The 26656-nt window shown below is 44.3% G+C and overlaps 1 protein-coding gene across 4 annotated transcripts in view; it reads left to right on the top strand.

Moving 5' to 3' along the window:
* The first annotated feature begins 456 nt into the window (after window positions 1-456).
* chl1a (cell adhesion molecule L1-like a) overlaps window positions 457-26656 on the top strand; it is a 39992-nt gene continuing 13792 nt past the window's right edge. For 3 of the 4 annotated variants that reach the window (XM_084680936.1, XM_084680934.1, XM_084680937.1), the window contains exons 1-19: window positions 457-585; window positions 16055-16246; window positions 17923-18031; window positions 18776-18963; window positions 19107-19229; window positions 19936-20106; window positions 20509-20547; window positions 20755-20866; window positions 20979-21160; window positions 21593-21727; window positions 21857-21997; window positions 22537-22648; window positions 23011-23180; window positions 23586-23751; window positions 24279-24403; window positions 24721-24822; window positions 24926-25123; window positions 25418-25488; window positions 26064-26286. In XM_084680936.1, the coding sequence (XP_084537062.1) occupies window positions 16165-16246; window positions 17923-18031; window positions 18776-18963; window positions 19107-19229; window positions 19936-20106; window positions 20509-20547; window positions 20755-20866; window positions 20979-21160; window positions 21593-21727; window positions 21857-21997; window positions 22537-22648; window positions 23011-23180; window positions 23586-23751; window positions 24279-24403; window positions 24721-24822; window positions 24926-25123; window positions 25418-25488; window positions 26064-26286 (2449 nt within the window). In that variant the 5' untranslated portion in view covers window positions 457-585; window positions 16055-16164. The remainder of the gene's footprint in view (window positions 586-16054; window positions 16247-17922; window positions 18032-18775; window positions 18964-19106; window positions 19230-19935; window positions 20107-20508; window positions 20548-20754; window positions 20867-20978; window positions 21161-21592; window positions 21728-21856; window positions 21998-22536; window positions 22649-23010; window positions 23181-23585; window positions 23752-24278; window positions 24404-24720; window positions 24823-24925; window positions 25124-25417; window positions 25489-26063; window positions 26287-26656) is intronic. The other variant, XM_084680935.1, reaches the window with a different exon arrangement.

The following is a 26656-nucleotide window of genomic DNA, read 5'->3' as shown; positions in this document are numbered from 1 at the left end:
AATTAACATACAGTGTGCCTTATTGGTCTTCATGCTGACTTTTGATTGCACTTGAAAGATAGGGTCAGAGTGTTATGAAGACACATTCGCCTCCGTGATGTGTGAAAGATTAATGTTGTTTTGCAAACAACAATGTAGACCGCAAGTTTGCCAGACAATGTTTCAAATGCGATGCCATAGAACCCCAGAACTTCACAGAACTGCATTGCGACACACCTAGCCTAGCCTATATAGATCAGAACTTGTGCTATGTGTGTAGAACCAGACTCCGGACGACTCCCTCATCACACTTTAAAGGACAGTACAAGGGCAGATGAGCAGAAGTTCTCAAGAGAGTGCACAAACGACAACGATCATTAGGGCCCTCCTCTCTCGGCGTTAGAACTGGTGAATATTTTGAACAAGGAATCGTCGCCATCTACTGTTTACGCGCAGTACTGAGTCTGTCGGCGTTATCGTCTATTAGGCTAGTCGTTATTTAGCCAACTACTCACGGCAAGGACATACCAAAAAAATGTTACATGAGTGGACAGCTGAAAGTTCTTTTAACTTCGTGGACTTTTACGGATCGACCCCATTTTGACGGTTGGTTAGACATTTTCATTTTAACACTTCCAGTAAAGTCAGTTGATATCTTGCTTCAAAGTTAACCTATTGCCTTCGCATATCGCACAGGATACATAAGATAATGTGACCAATAAATAGACTTATGTAGAACAAGCCGTCACAAACAAATATCTAAAATGTTCTTATATAGGCTAATTGCAACTTTTTAACTTTATTTCTGAAAACTCAGCTAAAAGGGATTGAGCACAAAACCTTCGTCTAATTTGCGTTTCTAGTCGTTAATCTGTGCTGATTCTTTTTTTATCTGACAACAGAGAAACTGGCCACAGCGACTTCTCGCTGTGAAGCCTTCCTCTTTAAGTCCTCTGTACCTTTTTGTACGGTGAAATGAGGCTCTTTCATCCTAACTGAACTTGACTGACTGAGGGGGTAACTGGGGGTAACAATTCTGGGTTACAAGTCCCCTGCGGTGAGTTTAGACTGCCGCACAGTCCAATCCATCACGACGTCTACACTACATACTTTAAAAAGCACACTTGCACACGGGTAGTTGGTCTTGTTGTTGCTCCAGGCACATTTCAATGTATGCAACAAGCCTTGCAGGAAAGGTGCAGGCTCCTTGCATGCACACTCATTTCTTTAGAATTCTGGGACACGCGCACTCAAAAAGAACACCTGTTCATACCATCACAACAAGTAATTGCAAGGATCCTCGTGAGACACGGTGTGTATATTAAACATTTGAACTAATTCATGCCACTGATTCATAGCTAACCGATGGTAAACGAATGATAATCTGGTGTCTTTCCAAACGGCATTCTAGAATGCCACCGTCAATGCATTTTCGCAATTAGAATGTCAATCGGCAGTGTCAAAGGGAAAACCTTATCAACCTGGAAACAATGAGCCTGATCTTAGTCTGTTCACTTCGATGTTGCGTATCGTGCCGTCTTGAGGTTTTGAGATGGATCACACCTTAAATAGCCGACACGGGGTGATTGAAGTCCTCCTTAGTGATAGCGCAGTCAACCTGTGTGTTATGACTCATGGGCGGAAATACCGGGGGGGATACGACCCCCCCCCCATCCTGGGAAAAATATGATTTGTCCCCCCCCAATAAATCACTGTAAACATAACTATGTAATTTCAATAATATTAATAATATGCAATAAAAGCGGTTTGCTGATTATGGACATAATAGCGCTTTTTTAATATGCTGTGTGACAGCAATAATTTTGGTGTCCCCCTCAGGAATTGCTCAAGAGAAAATGTCATATAATTGTCCCCCCCAAAGTAGATAGCAGAATTTTACAAATGTGACCACTGTGTCCCATGTCACATCCAACAACTTCACAAAACAAACGATAAAAAATGATGTGTTGACGGTCTATAGGAAAGTAGGCTACATGGGGGCTGTTTCCCACCCTACAATTGTAGTCTACAAATCTCCTTCTGATAGCAACAGCGCTAATAGCCCCATAGCGATTCCCCTTGTAATTATCTTACAGGAACTTGCAGGGAGATTTACTGTGTCCTGTCCACTCACCAACAGCACCATACTTGGTGGTATTCATAAACAAGGTATTCCACAACTTGGACCCAATACCTCACACACTCTTTACGAAGAGACAAGGGAAGCTAAGTGCACTGTAGCACAAATGTTTAATGCAACGACACAAAGCCTACCCCCCTTGCCACAGCGATACATTTGAACGGTAGAGTACAGTCAATGTCAAGTCCCTGAACATCCTGTTGTTATCCTCGAGGAACAACCCAGTGTTCAGGAATAGCTTCACTAGGCAGGGAGGCATTCCTGAATCACTTATCACCTCAGAACAGGGAGGGGGGCTGAGCAGTGTGCCAGTCAAGATAATCAACATCCTAGTGGGATCCACCTGCAAGGCGGTCCTTAAGATGTTTTCTACTGAAAGGATGTAGTATTAATACCAAAGAACCCCCCCAATAATCCAATTTACTCATAAGATGGAACCATCTAGATTGCAAATAACACCCCCCCCCCCCTGCTTTGCGAGGAGGATTTTCCTGGGGCTAATGTCTGGGCTTGGATTATGCCAACCATTTTCAAAGATCAGAGGCTGGAGAATCCGGCTTCCTCTTGTGTGTGCCAGTGGGGGGGGGGGGGGGTTACTTTCCTACGCAACGAGGAATGGGCAGAGCAGTCTGTCGTGTTTATTGCTGACAAACACACACTCGGAAGTTGAAAACAAGCGATAGAGGGGAAGCAAGAGGGGCCATGCGTGTGTAAGCTTGTTTCACCTGCATGTGTGTGTGTGTGAGCCTGTTTCACATGCATGTGAGTGAGTGTGTGTGTGAGAGCCTGTTTTACCTGTTCCTATATGAGCATTTCATATGTGTGAATTCATGTGTATCTGTACGAACATTTCATAAGAAACTGTTTCACACGTGTTTGTGTAACAACAGTTTGAAATGTTTCCTAAGCGCCCCTCCTAGGGACGAGTGATATACTTGTGTGTTTGCTTGGTTTTCTTTGTAAACACTTCCTGGAAAGTTGCATTCAACAGGTTTTTGTATTCTGTAGACACTGCAGGATACAGTGAATCAGAGTTCATTATTGGACTGGTATGACATTTCTTCTTAGATAATTCAAGGCTTAAAAAACAAAAGTTAATGTGAGATTACTGCGAAATGGCTTCCCTAAACCTAAATTAAGTCCTAACTTTTTGGTGCGAGCTGGGATCACAAAAGCACTCATTTATGGTTGAGAAAAAAACATGACAGATTCCCAATATATTTACTTTCCCAGAGAGGGAAAACAATTGTGAGTATGTTTAACATATCAATAGTCTTAACAGTCTTGTGCAGTCTGAGAGAAAGCACTCAAGCACATCAACTATTCAAACGTGCTTTTTAAGCAGTTAATCTACAGATAATGCACATATGCAAATTAGGCAGTGAACAGGTACACAACAATACACATTCCCCTTACCCGCAATCACATACAAAAACCCTCTACCCCACACACACACACATACACACACAAAATCACTCAGTTTTCATCAAAGGAGCCTATTTATATTAGTCTCCCCCCAGCAAACGTGGCTGATAGTACAGGACTGTTCTGTCCCAGGGACCGGACTGCATCCTGCTGTGTTGTGCACTGCGCGCTGCTCTCCATGCCTCTGCACAGGAAGCCCTCGTTCCTAATTTAAGTTCCAATAATTGGGTTAATGATGATTTGTGGGCTTTGTTTGGTAGATGGAGGCGGGGGAGGGCGAGTGCTCTTGACTGTGAAAGGGAATCTCCCAGTAGATGATTCTCTCTCTCTCTCTCTCTCTCTCTCTCTCTCTCTCTCTCTCTCTCTCTCTCTCTCTCTCTCTTGCTAAATGTTTGTTAATGCTTAGCTAAGCAAAAACAAATGTGTGTGTGTGGAGTGGGTGAGTGGTTGTTTTCTCTTGTTTGTATCAGGTTGGATACATATGTTTTGGGCAGTTTTTCACCTTTTTAAACAGATTTCCAACCCTTCACAAGACGGTCTAGTTTCTCCATAGTGGTTTGTGTCCCCTGCTAACCTCACTGGCCTGGGCTGCGTTTCCCGAAAGCATCGCAAGCCTAAGTTGATCGTAGAACCTATCGTAGGACAAATCTTAGTTTTAAGGGCCGGTCCCAAAAACATCGCAGCTAAATTGTCTCTTGAAAATCGAAACTCTTGAAAGTGCATAGATTAGACTACTCCTTACGAGCATGTTTGGGAAAGGCACGTAAGAAATATCGATGGTTTCGTTTTGTGCTCGATCGTTGCTACAATCCATCGTTATTGCTAAACGCTGCCCAAGTCTCCAGCATTCCCGTTACCATGGTTTCCGGCTTCCAGCCTCCCAGTCCCATCATTCCCTAGTGAGTGGACAGGGGGGGGGGGGGGGGGGAGTTGGCGGTCGCGACCCCTCCAGCCACAATCATCCTCTCACACTGTCAGCACAAATAACTCTGTAACCCCTACAAAAACAGACAGCCATATCTCCCCTGACGACCACCTGAAGAGAAAAGGGAGATCTGGGCTCCGGGTTCGGCACAGAGACACTAACGTATTTGCTGTCACACTGCCCCCCCCCCCCCCCCCCTCCCCCCCACCCCCACAGCACTTCTCCTCAACTCTCCCAGAAACCCCGACAGACAATGGACTGCATTCCTTCCAGCAAGTGAGGAACGTTTGTTGGCACTTGAAAATACACTTTGTTTCATTCAGCTGGGCGGGGGGACAGGATTCTTTGCTTTTGAACAGTGCCCCTCGCTGTCCGTCGCCCTCTAAGACAGGCCCTCATGTCCCTGGACCTGAGACGGAGACACACTGTTGATGCTGAGGGTCGGTCGAAGAACAACGTGAAGTCAACAGACTTCTCCGCTGGAGAACTCCCTCCTGTTGATCTCTTCACACTGGTGTGAGTCCCTGGTCATGGCAGTGGATCACAGAGCAGGGAGTAGCCAGAGGCCTTGTTCCCAAGAGAAAAAACCCCAAAATGATTAAAAAACATCGCTGGCTGGTTCTTTGGTCCCGCAAGAGCAGTAGAAGGTAATAATGAGAGGTCTGTGCTGGGCCTGGCAGGAGACTGGAAGGTGATGATACATGACGGCCTTGTCAGTACATGTTCCTCTGGGCGTTAGGTTCAGAGGCTACGGATGAGAAAAAGCAGATCCCCACAGATGGAAAATTCCATCTCGTTGCACGCCAGATAACACTTTTCAGTGTTTTGTTGTTGTTGTTTTATGGCCTGAAATCCCACACCAAAATAAAGATTTTTGCTTTACCCGAGGGTTGAAAAAGACAGCAAGGTACTTTCTGCACCCATGCTATTCAAAGCAGTTCAAATCCTCCACCAGCAATCTATCAATGCCTCAGAGAACTAGGTTCAGGACACTGGAGGTTGCCATTCATCCGAGTTTCTTTTATTTGTTTGATTTTCTGTCGAGTCTTTTTTGCCCCCCCTCTTCCCAGCTCCAGTCTTGGAGCACTCCACAGGAGACCTACCCCTGACCTCCACACTGCTCATCCAGAGCTTGTGCTCCTAACAACGGGATCTATACAGAATGTCAGCCTCTTTCCTGGTCCTGGAATCTTATTCAAATGCTAATGAGTTTCATTCTCATGATATTCTCTCTCTCTCTCCCCTGAGCAGCAAATATTACCCCCCTACACACACTCACACGTACACACAGGCACACACTTAAACACACACACAGACACTCACACATGCATCCGCACACACAGGCAGATTAACACACATACCCCTCCCACCCCTCCCTTGCCCCTCCCCCTCCACTGTACTCAGTGATCTGTTGAGTGGATTCTCTCTCAGGGTTCCCAGGTCATTCATGCTTGTGGTTATGGTCAACTCAAGGTGTTGGCATCAAACAAAGTACTTTATTTTATTCAGCAATCATTCTGAATAGGCCCTGGAGGAGTAGTGGCGGTTGTGGTGCTTTGATGTTGTCAGTGTACACCACCCACATTTGACAATAGTGCCATTAGATGCCTATACCGTGAATTCCTCCTTGATGTGGTGTTTTGTGTGCATTGGATACCCTTTTTTCTGCCTTTTCTGTCCGTTTGGATTAGCCTACACGTACGTCTTCATCCTTTCACAGCTTGAAGATTTAGGAATACCATATGGAAAGTAATGAACAACAAACGGAAATACACCTTTCCAGGATTTCATGCTTGTCATAATTCCCATAATGAAGATAAATGTTTTCTGAAAGCTCACTTCTAACCAAAGTCGTCTTAGTATTTAACAGCCGTTTAAGACGAATTGCAGCTGCAGACTTTGAAGGCATAAGCTTTGAGTAAGTCATATTTATCGGATTTGCCTTTCTCTTTGTCACAGTAAATAAGGTAGTTGAGTGATAATTGGGAGCTGGTAAATTTACCCAAAGGGGATGTCGCAATCCTGCACCAAAAGTAAACATGCTTTCACCTGTGCCTGGCTCTGAAGAGAAGTTTAACCTCATCCAAAACCGCAATAATGATCTGACTTCTTGAAACGTTTATTCGAGATGTTGGATTTTCTCACCCTCCTGTGGGAATACTATTGCACTTCAGGAGCATTTCCCCACTGTGCCTCTGGGACCAACTCTACTCTACAACTTTCCTCTGGGGCTCCCTGATTTGGCGTGCATTCAGAACCGCCAGTCCCATATCCTTAGAACCCATAAACACGACTTAATGGACTCTTTCAAGTGGGCACACAAACAAGAACAAAACACTTTTATTCACCTTGCTCCAACATGCTAATTTGGCAAAGCTCCGATGCTTCTTAGAGTTGCGACCTGTTGTGACACATTGTAAGACAACATGAAGAACACGAGCCATTCAATAGCCCTACATGGTGGCAAAGACGCAGGCTGTCCCATGCCAGCTATTGGCATCAAGCCATTGTTCGAATTTGCATATCCAGAGTAGGAATGCGAGTGTCGCGGTAGCAAAGACCGTATCCAGGATGCTTGAACTGCATTTACCTGTCTTTTATAACACCATCAATTATCCTAGATTGAAGGGGTTGTACAGTTGGCAGGATGTCTTCAGTTGCACAAGTCCTGTATAAAAATCCTTGTGACAAAATATTTGTGACAAATCGCTGTGTGACTATAAGCTTGATCTGCTGTGAGAAATAAGTTGAGTGGTTGACTGGTCCTGTTCATGCTTGCCGTAGATATGGTAATATTTGAGGAATGTACTCTTTAGTTGCCTTGCTCCTCTGTTCTTCCAGCGTGTTACAGCAGATGGTTTCAATCACACGGACAAACAGCTTGTCAGAAATCACTTATCTATTGTGATTCATGGTAGTTTCAATCGTTTACATTTTAGTCATTTAGTAGACGCTCTTATCCAGAGCGACTTACAGTAAGTACAGGGACATTCCCCCCGAGGCAAGTAGGGTGAAGTGCCTTGCCCAAGGACACAACGTCATTTTGCACGGCGGGGAATCGATCCGGCAACCTTCTGATTACTAGCCCAACTCCCTCACCACTCAGCCATCTGACTCCATAAGTGCAGCCAAGAGTATATTGCCATTCTTTAAAATAATTGTGTGAAGTTATTGTTTTACTTATAACTGTTATAATGAGTTGTTATTAACATATATCAATATGATTTTATTCTAGTGTTTACACTAGATTATTATTATGGATTGTTTTATCAGCGGTATTTCAGGTTTGATGTATCAAGTCAAACTGCTACTCATGTATCATGTCCCCACGTAGTCACTATCCAAACCTGTTAATACTGCAAAGCTATGGTTCAAGCTATAATAACTTTCTGACATAGTTTACCTCAGGGGTTAGAAATAAACTGCAGGTGCAGGTGAAGGCTACTTGAAGGAGGGAACGAATGGTTAGACGATTTAAAGTGCTTGGCAGATGGTCCAATAGTTTTTTCTTTGTTTTGATCCAGACTTTGAAAACTTGACATTTTCTCAGTCTGTTTGGGTGTGTTCTGTAAGTAGAAGGTGTGTGTGTGTGTTTACAAGACTGGACAGGTCTAGTTTAGAGCAGTGTCATTGCCCGCCCTGTCTGAGGTCTTCCGTGGTTTAAACTAATCCCCTAGGTTGAGAGGCAGACCCAGCCCAGGTTCATTCTCAACCTGATAAAAGGTGTTGGTTTTAAGCTGTCACCGGTGCCCAGGTTTTCCTGTAACACAAACAACTCTGCCTCTCATTTTTCTCCTTGACAGTAAAAGATCAGGCAGATGACAGAGTAAGAAGATAAATGTCAACAGGCATGTTCATGTTAGACCACTCTTGCCATTGGACAACACAGCTCAGAGAGAACGCAACCTACGGCACTATACTTAGAGTTCCACACTTAAGTGTTAAGAATGTTTTATGGGGGGTGCCCTCGGTTCAAATCCAGCCTCAGCTCTTTGTTGCATGTCTCTCTCTCTTGCTCTGTGCCTTTTCTGTCATGCTTCACTTGAAACTGTCAAAATAGAGCATGAAAAATGCAAACAAAAATCTGGGTGGATGTACCAGAAAAGTATTTAAAGAGTCAAAACCTTCATGATTGTTCCTTGATGCCAAATAGACACTTGACACATTTTGAGCATTGTGCTTTATCCAAGACAGACCGAGACAAACGCCACACGTTTTTCTACTTAACCTAAATGGCGTACATAACGGGCAATTACCAACTGAAAGGTGACTAAAATGCATACCAGCTGAAAATAGATGGATAAAACCTCATCAGGAAACCATTCCCTTATCTCTGGCTTGGCACGGGCGGTTATCATGGAGAGCTGTTGTCATGGAGAGCTGTTATCATGGAGAGCTGAGGTGTTAAGTGGGCTGGTGATCTCAACACTGGGAGAGTGAGAAGTGTGACCATCCTCACACATCCTGTGTCGAACTCATTTAGCTGACCGAATGTCTTGCTCCACCTCACTCTCTCCCAAGCGTGAACAAACAATTCAAGCGAAAAGGTTGCATTCAAGAGAGTGAGGAATTGTGAATAGGCTAGACAACTACTTAGCTGCTCTTATACTGTACTGTTCTGATGAAGTGCATATAAGGGATCTGGAAGTTAAAGTCTTGAGTTTTCTGTGAAAAAAACCCCCAAACATTTTAATTGCCTCCTACCTATCCAAGCATCCCTCTGGGGGAAAACAAAACCAACAGTGGATAAAATGTGGTAAGTTGGGGGGGGGGGGGGAGGGTCTGAAATAAACAACCAATGGCGTGCCAGCCTTACTCTAATTTAAGCAGCGCTTCACGTGTTCCATTTGGAATCTTGCAAAACGCAACACTTAACTCTTGCTCCACCGGTGAGTGGCACATCTCACAACCTAAATACCGTGCTTAACTGTAGACTCGAAATGTCTTTTACGTTCAGGTAAACAGTAGGCCTAATTTTCTTTAAAGAGTTACACGGTGCCATGAATTTCATATAGTTCATTTGCCAAAGTCACATCGAGTGCATCTGTTTACACACAGTGCCACCCGGCGATCAATACTTTCAGCAGCCACGGGTCTTTTCAAGTACACTGGGAAAGTTGCCAAATAGGCTACACATGAAAAATGACCGCAACTGCCTACAGCGGTGCTGTCGGACATTAATTATGTACCTACGCGGCAATGTTTTGACGTGATACTGTCAAATGATAGGCATTTGAAATATGGTACAACTCTCTTGACACTTATACATACAGCATACCCTACATCGAACCGGGCCTTTCAAATGTTTCCTTTTAACACAATAATTGTCATTCAGGTTTGTTTTGGCAGGCGTATGGCTGCCGGAAGGCTTTTCATGTGAATTCTAGTCAGCTAGTCTTTATTACAGGTTTTAGTTCAAGTGTTTTCGTCTTCCCTGAGAGGTTAGCAGTTGCACAGACGTCAACGTGCAGAATGGAAGGTATGCTCACTTAGAAGGTAGGGTCGGGTAGGGTCAAGTCTGTTTTATCACCTTCACATTGTGAATGTTATGCTGTGTTGGGAGCTTAAAAGTCCCATGACATGAAATGTTCACTTTAGGAGGTTATTTAACATTAATATGAGTTTCCCTAGCCTGCCTTTGGTCCATCATTGGCTATTAATTTCGATAGGTGTAAACCAAGCCCTGGGTATTTTTCTCGCCTTTGAGAAAATGAAAGCTGAAACGCTGGGTTTTGAAAATGCTGGTTTTATGATGTCATAAAACCGAAGGTTACCTCCCCTTTCTCTGCTTTGCTTGCACAGAGAATTTGGCCCACCAATGGCAAAATGAGCTACGACCATGCCAGCGTGATTTTGGTTTTCCTCGAGACATCATGGCTCGCAAACGACGGAAGCATGGCAGTTAGCCCCGCTTTTTTCTTCCTCATAGCATTTTAAGCTCATTGTGGGACTGCTCCTAGTAGCTGTAATTCTGCGCCAAGGCTGAATTTCGGGAAAGAAACTTCAGATACAGTATTAGGGGACCACTAAGGGCTATATAAAAGCATCCAAAAACAGCATGTCATGGGATCTTTAAACTATTAGTCATGTTATGCTGCCAGAAACACAGACATCTTACACTTGTCAAAATAAGGACTTAAGCCTTTGAAAAAACTAAATATTCCACGGTAGTTCCGGGGCAATAGACGGTTAGCTTGTTTGTACTAAATACCTTTCTGTTGTTTTTCAATTTTTTTGGCCCAAAAAATAGATGCTTGCATAATGAGTAATGGTTTGGCCGCACACACACATGGTAGACAAGAAGAACTCGTTGTCAATCATGCACGTCAGACATGTTACATGAAATGTATCATCCAAACTCAATTAGGCCTGCTGAAAAGATTAATATAATTATTACATTTAGCAGACGCTCTTATCCAGAGCGACTTACAGTAAGTACAGGGACATTCCCCCCAAGGCAAGTAGGGTGAAGTGTCTTGCCCAAGGACACACCGTCATTTGGCAAGGCCAAGAATCGAACTGGCGACCATCAGATTACCAGCCCAATTCCCTCACCGTCCAGCCATCTGACTCCCTTACTACAGGACATTAGTATTTGGTCGATTTTAGATGTCCATGCTCACTGATAATAACAAACACTTTCAAAACTGTTTGTCATTCATAACGCAGTTTGACTGGAGTTGGGACCAAATGAAATCCATTAGAAAATATTGACAGCAGGTTTTGATGTTGAAATTGTCTTCATCTTTCTGCTATATCAGATTTAGCTTGAGGGATTTTTTTTCTTTCACTAAAGGATTCTCTAATCAAAGTATGTGTGATCACAGAGGATTGGCAAGTTAGTTTTTGAACTGAAGTGCGCTACTTAAATTCAGCCTGTTGTGTCAAATGTAGTGCTGTCAGTTTAACGCGTTATTAACGGCGTTAACGCAAACCCAAATTAATGGCGTAAATTTTTTTATCGCGCGATTAACGCTCTTTTTGGCCAAGCAAACTTTGTAGTTTTTTTCACATGCTGTTGCACCAACTCCTGACGTTAGAAAAACTACAACACCACACCGGATCTAGCAAGACAGGAAACAAAACAACAGGCACGCCACACACACTTGTTTGGCTTGCGAGCCGGCTAAAGAGTAGTAGCAGAGCCCATTTACGGATATTAGACATTCTCTGGTAGTAGGCTAACGTTACGTTTTGAGTGGATGGCGAGTGCAAGACGCCGAAATGGATGCCAATAAGATTCTGAATGGTTTACTTTTAAAAAGTAGCCAAATGGTTCCATTGACAAGACCAAAGTGATCTGTGTGTTTTGTCGTTGTAAACTGAGCTATCATCGCAGCACGTCCAGTCTGAAATACAACATGGTGGCCAAGCACACAGCTGATGCGAATTCTCCGCCCCCTCGTCAAAGCCAGGCGATTGCAATGTTGTTTTCAATAAAAAAAATATTTGCACGAAGCAATCCGAACCACTTTTCCATGTTGATAAGAGCATTACAATTTGAAAAAAGAATGGAACCAAAAGAAATCAAGGGACATTTAGAATAGATAAAAATGTGCGATTAATTGTGATTAATCGCGAGTTAACTATGACATTAATGCGATTAATCACGATTATATATTTTAATCGTTTGACACCACGAGTCAAATGAGATGGCTTTTGTGGAAGTGAAAGCTACCTTGTAGTGTCTTTTCAACAGTGATATCCTACAGAATTTATTCATCTGTGAGTTGGCTGACAAATGTTTGATGAGGTTGTAATGCGTTCAATTATGTACTTATCTGTGCTTTTATCTGTGCTTTTAGTGTGTTTATTTATGTATGTGTGTGTGTGTGGGGGGGGGGGGGTGAGGATGAGTGTGTATGTGTGAGAGTGTGTGTTTGCTGCCATGCACGTGCAAACACACACACAGGTTTGTGTGTTGATGCATTGTGACTCAATTCTTCAAGGACCATTCCAATAAACTCCCCCTGTCATTAATATACCTGAGATGAGATGCTTTTGTTCCTTTACGGGCACCTGCACAGTGTTCGTGTCTCACATGGTTTGAAAAATCCTTCAGGCAAATTTAGATTGGAAAGGTAAACGTTGGTCTATCTTGCTAGTTAACATATTTGTGTGGATGTGGATTAGTATTCTGTGCAATTACTACTATGTTTCCTAACCTTTCACATCAGTCAAACACGCGAAGCATAGTCATTCTAAAGGAATGCTTTTGAAAAGGCATATGCTTGAAAGAGAATGCATCCAAACAAAGATGATGGCAGCTTAGTTATTAAGTCACAGCAGGAGTGTTAGTCATTGCCAAGCCCTCAAAACGGAAATGTTAGTTTAAGCCATGTTTCTCCTCTGCCACATTGAGCTGATAAACACAGGATCATAGGTCACAAGATGTGAACTTAGAAACATCTGCCATTTTACCACAAACATTTTGATAGCCAACTTCTTCTCTCTGTCTCCTCCAATTTCTCCTTCTCCTCCTCGTAACTTTTTTTCTTCCTTATTTTATACTTGTACTTTTTTGTACTTTTCTCCCACCACCTTCTTCTCCTCCACCTCTCCTCCCCCTCCTTCTCTTTCATCCTCCACCCTCCACCTCCTTCCAAAGTGGACAATATTGATTCTCATAGGTGATGTTTGTTGAGCCTAGCTACATCTTTCCAGTCTAGAGTTGTGTGTTCAGCTTTGTGTACACAGGGCCTCATTGGCTTTACACTCTGCCAACCTTTGAGTGCATATTCAAGTGAAAGTTAGTTTGAGTCTGACGTCTCGCAATGTTTGTCTAAGGTTGTCTGCTGTGTATCTGTGGGGTTCAATCGAGAATGAACGGAGCAGAGTTCGAGTGATTGGCCTCGTAGCAATCACCGACTCACTGGACCATCGCTTATAACTGTGTGTGGAAAACCCCCTCGGATGACCTGGCAACCCATGGCCCGCCCCACGGCCCGCCACGCTTGTTGTTCTACGACTACAAAAGCGTAGAAGAAGTGTAAAGTAAAAATTGTATACAGTCTATATTTAGTTAAAGCAGCATAGCCTGTTCAGATCACATCTGACGTAGACCGGCCTATTAGAAAGATCATGTCTATGTCATACATGCATAAAAAGAAGACAAAGCTGCTTCCATTAGCGGTAGTCTGGGTCAGTGCAGGCCAGCACACAGCCACAAAGGCAGCGGTCTAATGGCAGCAGATGACTCCCTCTCTTTTCACCAGAGCCAAAACACTGTATGATCATTCAAATAGACCAGGTTGGGGTGCTCTGTCAGTGATTAATGAAAGGATGTAAAGATGGAGGGCAGGAGAAAGGGAGAGAAGGATTGAAAGAGTGTGTGTGTGTGAGAGAGAGAGATAGGGGGATGGATGAAAAGAGAGAGGAACAGAAAGTGTAAGAGAGATGATGGAAAGAAAGAGATGAGAGAGAGAGAGAGAGAGAGGAGGAACAGAAAGAGAGTGAGAGAGACGATGGAAAGAAAGAGAGATAAGACAGAGAGGGATGGACAGAGGCATGCCTGTCCTTCCTCTCCTCCCATTCCCTAATGCTCCCTGAATAGCCCTATGGGGTTGGCTTTGTCCAATTCATTGTCAGGGGCTTAGAGAGCCTCTTGGCCAAGTGAGAGGCTTTGGTGACATATGTCACTTCAGTGAATCTCCCTTCGTTCCTTTAGCTGCCTGAGTGGAGGGGCGGGCTGGGAGGCGTTTCCCTCGCAGAGCAGCTGAGCGGCGAGAAGGGGGCCGGCCAGGGATGCTGACTCCTGAAGGAAGTGTTACTCCTGCTCTTGTCGGTTCCCCTTCAGATGTTTTCGTAGCGTCTCGCAGCTCACTGGCTTGTTTTAATGTGGAGTTTTGTGACAAGCTGCACGCGCTTACGCTCTCTCGATGGACTGACTTTATGAAACCACACTCAGGTTGGTGAGTACTCTGCATATAAGTGTGTGTTTTTTTGTAAGACGTGTACAGTGTGTGTGTGCGTGTAAGTTGTTGTGGTAGAGATTAGGAGCGTAGTAGGCATTCCCCTTACCCAGGGGGCTTCTAAGTATCTAAGTACAATCCCTTGGGATTTAAGGGGGAAATATCCTGCCATGTGTTGTGGTAATAGATCCCTCTTCCTCCCAAACAAATGCTCTTAAACTGTTGACTTGGCTCTGAAACACATGCCAATACTACTCAAGATTTGACAAAAAAGACTGGTGTCATCATAAAGTACTTGAGTTAAAATTCTAAAACTTCATATTTTTGATCACACTATGAAGTTTTGGGCGTGGACAGTGCACATTTGTTGTGGGGATAACGATGCATGCCAGTGTCTAATCCACACAGTTTTTTAGGTGCACCAAACAGAGGCTTCGTGATGGTTGAATGAAAGTTGTGTCCTGGTCAGATGTTCAGTGGATTCCCTGTTGTCAGGATCAAGCAAATCTGGATAAAGGCTCTCATTCTGTCACCAAAACATAGAGCCCTGTTTGTATTGGGTATTGTTGGCTGGGTGATATTGTTTTTCATCTTGTCACAGAAATTAGGTTAAGCCCTTCTGCAATCCTCCATTCAGGAATCTTTCGTTGTCTACATTTGTTGTAGTCCCTACACAAACGAAATGGAGCATATCATCGACATCATTTATCTGTGACTATTTGAGTTTGAACGTTGCGTTGTGGTTTGAGTTAGCGCATCATTTGTGTGACCTGAATGAACATATTCTTTGTCACTGTGAAAATCAGTCCTACCAAATATTAGATTAATACTTAGTTTACAGAAAAAAGGCCTCATCTTCATTTGAGACTACTGCCCCATTCTCCAATCTGTGAATTGATTCTCAATTTGCGTAATCCCAATCCCAGTGTTCAGCAATTATCACATTAACCCTTATTACAACCCGGGACTGGCACCCGCTGTTCTGGTTGCTGGCTGTCACCGGGCATCCTGGCTGGCTGTCGTGAGATGCATAATTAGTTTGTGATTGGCTGAAGCAACCTTCTGCACATGTGACAGAGAGATTAGTCTTTGAGTGTATGTGTGTCTGTGTACGTGATTGGATTGTGAGTGGGGGGGGGGGGGGCAGTCCATTTGGCATGGCCAACATTGCCTTGTTTTGAGCACTCAAAGCAAACGCTGCAGTACCCATGGGCTTACAGCTGCAGACCAACTTTAAGTCGGTCGTTTCAAGCAATCATCCTGGCCAACAGCTTAGAGATGTGCCAATAGAGGTTTACTGTAAGCGTGCCATTCGATGCCATCATGGGCAGCTTTGCAGTTCAGAGGCTAATCCCCAACAAGCACACTACCATGTCTCACAAGGGTGGAACAATGAGCAACATCCCTCTGGAGACAAAAGCCAGGATCTGGAAAGAAGCCCTCATCATCTCCCAGGCTTTCCGCGAGAGAGCTGGTTCAGTGGAGCTCGCTGGCTCGATAAGCAGCCAGGCAGAGAGCTTCATTTCTAGGCGCAGGACCGGGGCGTCAGCCCAGCAAGCTGACACAGAGCGTCTCAGGAGCATGTGTTGAGAACGTGTGTGCAAGCGTGATGTGTGACAGCCTCTCACCCAACCCCCCCCTCCCCCCCTCCCTCCCTCCCTCTCCCGCCCTCAGGTTTTCTCCTTGGAGCCCTGAATGACACCAGATCAGGTGGATTAACCCCAGGTAGTGCCGTCAGTGGAGCTGTCATTGTGCTGTCACCCTGACCTAACGGAGGAGGGCAAATGAGGTTGCCGTGGAGACTGGGCCTGGCTTTCCTGTTGGCCCTGACCTCCGGAGCCACAGGTCAAGACATCCCCCTGGAAGGTCAGTATCACCAGAGGAGGGGAGGGAGATGATGATGATATGGTGATGATGGTGATGATGATTGTGGTGCTGATGTAGGTGATAATGATGATGATGGTATGGTGGTGATGAGGATGATATGGATGGTAGTCATGATGGTGGTGACAATGGTAGACTATGGTGATGATTGTGGTGGTGCTGGCGATAATGACAGTGCTGGTGATGATGGTGATGATGTTGGTGATTATAATGGTGATGGTGGTGATCGTCTTAGGTTTGAAGTCTTTAGGTTGGCTTATGCGCAGTTATATAGGCATGTGTGAAGCCCTTTGTGACATTGCCTGTAAAAAAGGGCTAGACAAACAAATGATGTTTTTTGATAGTTTGATGGTTTTTGATGGTGATGAGGAGGGTGGTGATGATGATTCGTTCAGACTCAGAAATGTCTCCAATGCCACGTGTCTGTTTCCAGCTGTCTTCCAAGTCAAAACAGCAGTCCGGTATAGTTATTAACTGACAGAGAATTGAGAGAAAGTGACTGCATAGTAAACCAGCCCTAAAGTTGTAGTCTCGTAAAAGTAATTACTTTGACGTGACCCGTCTCTTGCGGCATGCTAAACAGTGTTTTTTCAAAGCTACAGCTAGGATGTTTCTCTTCAGATTTATGTGACGTGCAAACCAAGCTGGGTATGCCTGTTTGGTTTCATGTCTTTCTGCAGGTTCTTATCCGTTCAGACATGCACAGTGCAGTTTCGCCCTCGTTCGGGCTCCTCAGAAGGAATTTAAGTGGAGAGAAGAATGGAAAAACTCCTGAATTACACCAAGTATCAAGCCTTTCCACATTTCACATTCCGAAAATGTTTAATCGTAAGCGTGCGGTGTCGACACTGACTGACACCTGGGAGTTGTGCAGCGAGGACACTTGTGAGGTCGAAAAGAAGCCAGGCTGAACTTGCGAAACAGTGATTGAGACTGTTCAAATGGATGGACCAACAAGGAGTAGTTTCAGACAATGCTTAAAATAGGCTGTCTGCACAAAAGGTTCTAAATGCTCTTCAAGGTTCCCGCCCAGTCATTTAAACCATTGTACAAGCGTGTGAGGGAAAACTGGGTGTGGTCTAACCACCTGGATACAATTAGGACAATTATGACAATTATGACAGTGGCGTGTATGATTTATGATGACTGACAAATGTGCACTGAAAAGGAATAATAGGGAATGATTTAGCACGGGCCCAATACAGTTAAAATTAAGTCATAATTATGTCGTCAAACAAATATACAATAAGTCCCTTTGGAGATAGCTTCAGGGGATTCTTCATTTACAGTGTGGTTGATCTGAAACAGGAACAGGCAACACCTAGAAATGGTTCTTAAATCTTTTACCTCGGCCCTGTGCATCGCGGAAGAAGTGTGCGTACCATGTAGGCTGAGGTTTAACAGCTGCGGCCTTGGGTTTGAACCCAGCCATGGCCCTGCATGTCTTCCCCTCTCTCTCTCTCTCTCTCTCTCTCTCTCTCTCTCTCTCTCTCTCTCTCCCTGCCTTTCCTGTCACACTTCACTTGCAAACTGTCCAATAAAGCATGACGAATGACAAATAATATTTAGAAATAAAAAGTCAATCATATTTATATCCGGAACATGGTTTTGTTGAACATAAAGTAACACTCCCTCTGACTGTTCTCCTCCTGTGACAGTGGAACAGCTGCCGACCATAACCGCTCAGACCTCAGGCTCGGTCATTGCCTTCCCTCTAGAAGACACGTTCACCATGAGATGCGAGGCCAAGGGCAACCCAACACCAGAGTGAGTGACACCAACAGCATCTGCTATCTTCTCTCATCCGTCTTCACTAAGTTTACTGAATATTTGCGCGAGCTGGAATCCTTAAACCAGTCCATCCTAGAGAGTGGTGGTTCAAAGGAGTGAAGTAGGAAGGTTACAGAGGGACGAATAAATAATGGGGTGAACAAGTACAAACATAGTTTACTGGAATCCTGACTTCTAAGGAACAGCATGAGCTTAAGTTTCAACATTAAAAAAACACAGTATACAACTTCTTAGTTTTGTGTAGAAGCACATGATAATATTGTGACTCATCATGAACTGGGAGGTCCTACTGTCGCCTTGCTGTCTGTAGCTAGGTGCCATGAGTCATAGAACTTTGTGAAGTTCACACGATGACCTAGAACCTTCAAGTTCAAGTCTTTTATTTGTCAGGTACACAGAACAACACAAGGTCAGACTGGGCACTGAAATTCTTAAGACAAGACAACGCAAGCACCTGGCATAACATAACATAAGTACACAGAACATAATTTACATCTACGCTGAGCTTAAATAAGTGAAACTTCCTAAATATACAGATAGCAATTGATCTTGAAAAGACAAGCGTTGAGCCTCAATGAAAACTCCCACTATCACTGAATTTCCATACTACCCTGTTTAGTCAAACTATCTGCCCCTTGAAGCACTGATTTGCAGATCAGCATCGTCCTTATTTGATGTTATAAAACAGCGTTTTAATGCTTTATTGTTTGGCCAAAACAGATATAGATGGACGAAAGATGGCCAGGACTTTGATCCATCGCAGGACTCCAGGATAAAGACTGAGGAGGACAGTGGTGGTTTTGTGCTTCAGGGCAAATACCTCACACAGTTCCAGGGAAGGTATCGTTGCTATGCCTACAATAAGCTTGGAACCGCCATGTCAGAGGAAACTCAACTCATCGTCCCCGGTTTGTAGCTTGCCCACTGCCAACTTGAAGTCTAATAAGATTTGTTTTCTTTTTTTTCAATGACAAGGTGTTTTTAGAGTTAGGGTTAGAGAAGGCCGACGTATTTCAGATGTTGTTGAATGTCGCCGGATTTTCCCTTCCAGTTGTCCCCAAGTTCCCCAAGGAGAAGCTCAAGCCCATGGAGGTGGAAGAGGGCCAGTCGGTGGTCCTGAGATGCGACCCCCCAGAGGGTGTGCCCCCTCGTCAGATCTACTGGATGTCCATAGGTGGGTACTGAAGTGGAGACACAGCACGAAGCCCAGGGAATGGCCCAGACGGCCATTACTGACTGCTTTGTTCGGCCACAGGGATCACTTTGCGTCACTGTGTTGTTTTCGACCACGCACTGTAGAACGCTGGCAGGGACAACATCTGACGGTGAACGTTCTGAGTCTCCATAACAACGAGTCTGCACAACAACAGCCCTTATTCTGTTGTTGAGAATATTCATTAATCTAGATTTCTGACTCTTAATATTAAAGTCATGAGCGAGATCGTAACCAACGGGTCTGTGACTCAGCGTAGAAGTGACACACTGCTTCCTCAGTGACCCATGTCTGAGATAAAGGCTCCATCCAGCCACACATCTCCATTAAAGCACACTGCTCTATGAAGGAAAACTGCCGTGGGACATTTTCTTAAAGGCCGCCGTCTCTGAAGCCAGACTGAACGCTTAGTCATGTGTCCTGGGTGCCTCCTCTCCTCAGAATCTGAATCAGAATCAGAATGGGATTTATTCGCCATGAAAGTTTGCACAGACAAGGAATTTGCTTTGGCAGGAAGGTGCATACGATAAACATAAAGGAACCTCAAATTTAAATATGTGTACTATCTATACTAAGGGTACATAAACTAGCAGTACTAAGTGGAATTCAAATTATTTTAAATATACAATAAAATACAATATATAAGTTGCTCTGCTATCACCTTCAGGTCTGCAGCACATTGGCCAAGATGAGAGGGTTTCCATGGGCCTGGATGGCAACCTTTACTTCTCTAACGTCGTGGAGACGGACAGCAGGAAAGACTACTGCTGCTTCGCCGCTTTCTCTGCCATCAGGACCATCGTCCAGAAAACAGCCATGTCCATGATCGTCCACAGCTGTAGGTTGACTGACGAGGCAGAGACCCTGGACGTTACACAAAGACATCTGTTCAGCTGAGCTTAGAGGCAGAGTTAAAATTTGACTGGAGAAAGCTCATTCAAAATCAACCTTGTGTGCTTCTTTTCCACTATTTTCCACAAGTCTTCTGTAGCTGAAAAAGCTGGGTGTTTCCACCCTGTCGGTTCCGTTATTCAAGCACCTTGGTAGCATCAAGGATGTGTCAGAGCTATTATTACACCACAACACATAAAAGTTTAGCCAATTAAGACACATTAACTTTGGCTATCAGTTACAAGGCACACCACAATGATTAGGGAAGTAATTACACAAACTAATAGTTTAATGGAGATGCTTTCTGCTGATGCTTTCTTCTGACGTTATTGCTTTTCATGTTTTTTAGTAAATCCTGAGAGTGAACTGAATGACACTGAAGCAGGTGGTGAGTTTTAGTTTGTTTTAATTGAACTTTGACACCCATCACACTGCCTCAGCTCCTGAACTAAAGTGCAGACATACAGAGCATGTCTGACCTGTAAAATGTTAAATCACGTGGTAATCCATTTCATAAACGTTGAACTTTTGACGGTCTATTGAGAAGTGTTTTCAGTAAAATTTGGTCGATTTGTTATTCTCTGCATGCTTGAAGCCACTTCCACACCAGGCAGAATCCCTAGTCTCCTAACGCCCCCTGGTGTTCAGTCTGAGGTACACTTGGTGAAGGGAAAGGAACTGGAGCTGGAGTGCATAGCAGAGGGATTGTAAGTGAAGTTACACCAAATTTTCCCCATTAGGGACTTTGTTTAATCCGACGACTGATTTGTCAAAAAAATGTCCTACACATCTCGCAATATCGCTGCGCTCTCCCTGTAGCCCGACTCCCGTGGTGGAATGGCTGAAAATGGGCGAGAAGCTGCCCATGAGGGCTAACGTGAAGAACTACGGGAAGCTCCTGACCATACCGGGCGTGGCGGAGGAGGATGAAGGGAAGTACATGTGCAAGGCGAGAAACACCGTTGGCGAGGTCGTGCACTACTTCGATGTCCTGGTGGAGGGTGAGTCTGGATTATCAAGATGGAAAGAATTGTGTCTAGTCTAGATTATCAAAATGGAGAGAATGGTTTCCAGTCTAGATGATCAAACTGGAAAGAATGGCTTCTAGTCTAGGTTATCAAACTAGAATGAATGGTTCCTAATCTACAACATCAAACTTGAACAAATAGTTTATATTCTACAACATCAAGCTTGCTATTTGAAAGATTTATTTAAAAAAACACAGCTTCTTTTATCCAAACACCTTGGTAGCCTCAAGCAGGTGTCTGAGCTCTTTCCCTCCAAACTATTAGATTGTTTATTAAATGATGAAATATGATGACATCTGTTACCCAATCAAAGAGGCAGCTATTTAGAGTCTGGGACTAGACTCCCACCAGATGGATGGAATTCGTATGAAATTAACCAAATAAAGCCTTCCCAACACAACACAGAACCTCCAAATTGGCTTTCTGGTGCTCCTAAAAGCCAGTTGGCTCTTATCGGGGAAGACGTCCACATTAAATGCACCGCTACCGGGAAACCCAAACCAGCCATCGTGTGGCGGAGGAATGGCCAGCCTCTGGATGGTGAGAGAGATGCCTCTCACCTACGTCTTCTGAGCCTAACCCTGTTTGATATCTTTATTGTCTTCTTAGGCCTTTGAAATGTTTAGTTACACTCAGCCAACCTCTTGATCGTTTCCTTTTTGTCCGCAGAAGCCCTTATCACCCGCAGCCAAGTGTTTGAGGACACTATAGTTCTCCACAACGCTAGGCCAGAAGACAGTGCTGTTTACCAGTGTGAAGCCTCTAACCCACATGGCACCATCCTGGCTAACGCTAACATCATGGTTATGAGTGAGTGCAGTTAGCGTTAGCATCTCGACACTTGCTGGGCAAAACTACAACTTTCAAACAGCTTGCTCCCATGGAAGCTATTTGAGGATTCCGTTTACGTGCTTGTGTGTTCAGCACAGGCCCACTGTAGCCTCTCCACGGGACCCGGAACACACTGGCACATGCTCGTTTATTACCCCAGAAGCAGAGCACAACACAGCTCACAGCTCTTTCATGTCTGGAAAAAACGGAACAAAAGCGCTGCCTCCAGCACTTCCCCTGCATTCAGCACAGTCCACACCCTCACGGTTTCTGAATATTCTACCAGAGAGGCAGGAGTGGGAATTATCCCACTATCAAACAAGAACTGTTTTTTTTTAACCACTGTAGATGTTGATTTAACTAGAAGCTGAAGACATGCTTTTATCCAGCAGACATGGGTTAATTGCAGGGGTCGGTAACTTTAGAGTAAGTAAGAGTAAGTAAGAGTAAATAAGAGTAAGTAAGAGTAAGTAAGGGTAAGTAAGAGTGCATTTGATTTGATCTGTGTTTCTGTGCAGATATTCCCCCTGTGATCCTTAGCAAGGGCTACCAGGAGTACGGTGCGGTGCGGGGAGGGGACGTAGTTCTGGTCTGCACGGTGTTTGGTTCACCTCCACCATCTATCTCCTGGTGAGACAACAACACAGCCAGCACCGTGTCTTCTTCTTCTGTGGTCTGGTGATTCTTTCTCCTGCTCGTTTGTCTTCTTCCTATGTGTTCCTCCACCCCAGATCTTAGAAAACATACTTCATCTTTGTTTATTTATTGATATATGTATATTTTTTTATTGTATTAATCTTGACTTTATCTCACCGGATCTGTCAACCGTTATCTTACACTTCTCAAAACAACAGTTGTAGTTGTTTTTTTTATTGTAATCTTATTATCATTTCATTCTTTCCTCATTTCCAAATGTGAAATGCCTTCACCATATGAAAAACGACTTGTGTGCGCTCCCGACAGCCAACTCTGAGATGCCTCATTTCCCACAGGAAAAGGTTGGACATGGGAGCAGCTGTCGAGGGAAGAGAACGCTTCTCTATTTCCCAGAATGGATCCCTGACCATAAACAGAGCAGAGAAAGATGACAGTGGGGAATATGTGTGCCTGGCCACAAATACCGAGGGAACATCCGCCATCACTGCTTCAGTGGAAGTCAAAGGTATTTCAGCACCTTGGACAGCTCCCATACAGCAATTTTTTTTAAAGGGCATTTCTGCCTTATTTGGACCAAGATAGTGAAGAGTGACAGGAAATGTATGGGAGAGAGATAGAGATTAGGGCATTCAGGAAACGCCCCCGGGTTCGATTCAAACCCTGGCCCCTGCAGCAAGGCCTTAGGCTATATGGGGCGTGCACATAACCTGTTAACCACCCCTGGACAGCTGTTTTAATGGTCCGCACACATCTCCATGTTAACCACCCCTGGACAGCTGTTTTAATGGTCCGCACACATCTCCATGGCCATCCACAGAGGGTCAAACAAGGCACTCAGAGACAGCCAACAAGCAAGTAGCTGTCTCAGGCTTCGTATGATTTACGGGGACGATGCATGTGCTTGTTTCAGAACCTACTAGAATAGTCCAACCCCCTGAGGATTTGGAGGTGCTGCGTGGCACCAATGCAAAACTGGAGTGCCAGGTGGAGTATGACTCCACCCTGCTGAGGGACTATAAATTGGTGTGGACCAAGGATGGGAAGAGGGTACCCGTGGCCTTCACCGAGGAGTCCAGGTAAAGGGGATTATCTAGTGCAGTGGTTCTCAACCCTGTCCTCAGGGACCCCCTGTCCTGCTTGTTTTAGATGTTTCCCTGCTCCAACACACCTGATTCAAATGCATGTTCGTTACCAGGCTTCTACAGAGCTAGATAACGCCCCTTTTATTTGAATCAGGTGTGTTGGAGCAGAGAAACATCTAAAACATGCAGGACAGGGGGTCCCTGAGGACAGGGTTGAGAACCACTGATCTCGTGGGATTATCATCCAGATTCTCATCCAGATCACTGTTGTCTCGTAAAACAGGCGTATGACTCAAATTGATGATGACATTGGTTACATTGCTCAGAAGAAATACAAATTATTGTACGTGTATTGTACGTATTTTATTTTTGGATCATTCTCCAAACAATTATACTGAAAGTAGAGGAAATCATAAAAATATAGAAAGGCCTCAAAGACAATACCTCAATCGGAGATAGTACTACAGAGATCACACTTGATTACATCTGATATGTATTTGTATTGATCCCTTCATGATCAGGTACTTTGTGGATTATGGAACGCTGCATATCGTCAATGTGAACCAGAGTGACGAGGGAAGATACACCTGCACTGCCATGACCAGTTTAGACCAGGACGCCGCCTCGGCAACAGTCACCGTGCTGGGTGAGACACACTACACCGTGGAGACAACCTCATTAGCTGATAACCTTTAGTAGATGTTGTTACACTGTTATCTGTTACAACAAGGCTTCAGAAATCAAATCGAATGTATTTGTATAGCCCTTTTTACACGCAAGCATGTCACAGAGGGCTTCACATACGCCCATAGAACTGCCCCTCAACCAACCTAAACCCTCAAGAAGACAAAGAAAATAGAGTTGTCACACAGCCGTAATATCAAGGGAACGTTGTGCTAACGTTGTGGCGATGTCATGCTAACGTTGTCGCTACATTATGCTAACGTCAATGTGTGTTTTCAGATGTTCCTGATGCACCGGAGGATCTGAAGCTGTCTGAACACAAAACCAGGAGCGTCCGTCTGACCTGGGTGCCTGGAAATGAGCACAACAGCTCAGTTAGCGGTGAGAACAGGCCCGTCACAACACAGCCTACAGGCACCGTTACCCCCAGATAGCGACGGTCCACTCACACATTGAAACATTGTACTATTACTGCGGAGAACAGAGTTTGTCGTGGAGTACGAAGAGAACCAGTGGGTGCCTGGGAAATGGCGACAGCTACAGAGGGTGCCCGGTAACCAGGCAACGGTGGTTCTGGAGCTCCAGGGTAACCTTGACTACCAGTTCAGGTTGTATGCTGTCAACGCCATCGGAGAGGGGCCACCCAGTGCGCCCACGGAGAGATTCAAAACCTTCCCTGCAGGTTGGAACTGTTCCCTGTCCAATTGCTCTATGAACTCAAATGATTAACTCTATATAATACTGTTATACATGTTGAATTCTGTTCTATAAACGGTATAGCTTTTTTTTTTATTACCTATTCATAACCACATAATGGTTAAATGTATAATCAATAACGGATAAATGGTAAAGTGTTGAAAGTGGGGGAACTGTAGATGTTAGCCAGGTGTTGTCTGATATGATGACACATCATATGAGTCGTGTTTGAGCCCTGTGTTTGGAGGTCAGAGCATGATTGCAGGAAATCTCTTTACAGCGCCGGATAAGAACCCAGAAAACATCAGAATCCAAGGCCATCTGCCTCACCAGATGGACATCAGCTGGGAGGTGAGCCAACTGTTATATAGGTTTCATACCAAGAGGATTATATAGTATATTTTGGGACGATATAACATTTGATAGCTAGATACTTGTTGATTGTCCTCACAATATTTTCTTATTCCCTTATAATTACTACACGGAGGTTATTGTACTTTACTGGCATAATATTTCACAGTGATTCCAAACCTGTGGGCCACTCTTGGTTAACAACCTGTTCTGGTTATTAAAAAGTCACTTTTCTAACTTCACCGGAAGTTTTAGACCTGGCCTGGCCATGGTAGAAGGTTACAATGTGTGCTTACTGTGGCGCTGATGGACACTGTCTTCTTTGATCGCTCAAATACATTTAGCTGTCAAAGCGTACTCTTTGGCTACCGTGGTGTTGTTAAACATGTGTGATAATCTCAAATTAAGTGAATGAATGTGTTGGCCAGCGGCAAAAATATTTGAGCTATGCAAAGTGGGCCGCAAAGTGGAAAAGGTCATGAACGGCTGCTCTATAAAGCACAGTGAATTGCATTCACTTGTGTGAAATGTGATTTATGGATTGATTCCACTCTGTATGTGTTCCCCTGTCCCAGCCCCTGCTGCCAGTGGAACACAACGGTCCAGGCCTGGAGTACAAGCTGAGTTACAGGAGGCTGGGGGTGGAGGGTGAGTGGAGGGAGCACCTGGTCAAGAGGCACTCCTTCTCCGTGAAGGACACACCCACGTTCGTCCCCTACGAGGTCAAGATCCAGAGCAGAAACAGTCATGGCTGGGGCCCGGAACCAAAAGTGGTGACCGGGTACTCTGGGGAAGATGGTGAGTGACAAACTCACCATGAGAGGATGTTTAGTGTTTTTTTGTAGTTTATTGTTGGTTATGACATGGCTGTTGTGTGTCGAGTGAACTACGTTTGTTTGAAACTCTTCTCAGCGTTTCTTAAATGTATTGTACATCACTTTCTGTCTTTTTCTATTCACATGTTTTGTAGTTTATACTTTTTCTTACACTTACATTTTGAGCTTCTGTTTTTCATTGACATATTCCCTATTTTTTTAACCCTATCCTGTCCCATTCCATATTTTTGCCTTCAGTTGTCTTTTGGCATTGTGTCCGGGATAATGTCTCAGGTTAGGTTTCTTCCTCTTCTTCATGGGTAACTGTAGTTGTGCTGTAGTCATCCTCCTCT

Source organism: Hypomesus nipponensis, chromosome 18 (genome assembly GCF_054491055.1).
Source record: "Hypomesus nipponensis isolate SF chromosome 18, ASM5449105v1, whole genome shotgun sequence".
NCBI classification, from domain to species: domain Eukaryota; kingdom Metazoa; phylum Chordata; class Actinopteri; order Osmeriformes; family Osmeridae; genus Hypomesus; species Hypomesus nipponensis.
The sequence above is the reverse complement of the archived record's forward strand: the minus strand, read 5'-3'. Positions and strand labels throughout refer to the sequence as shown.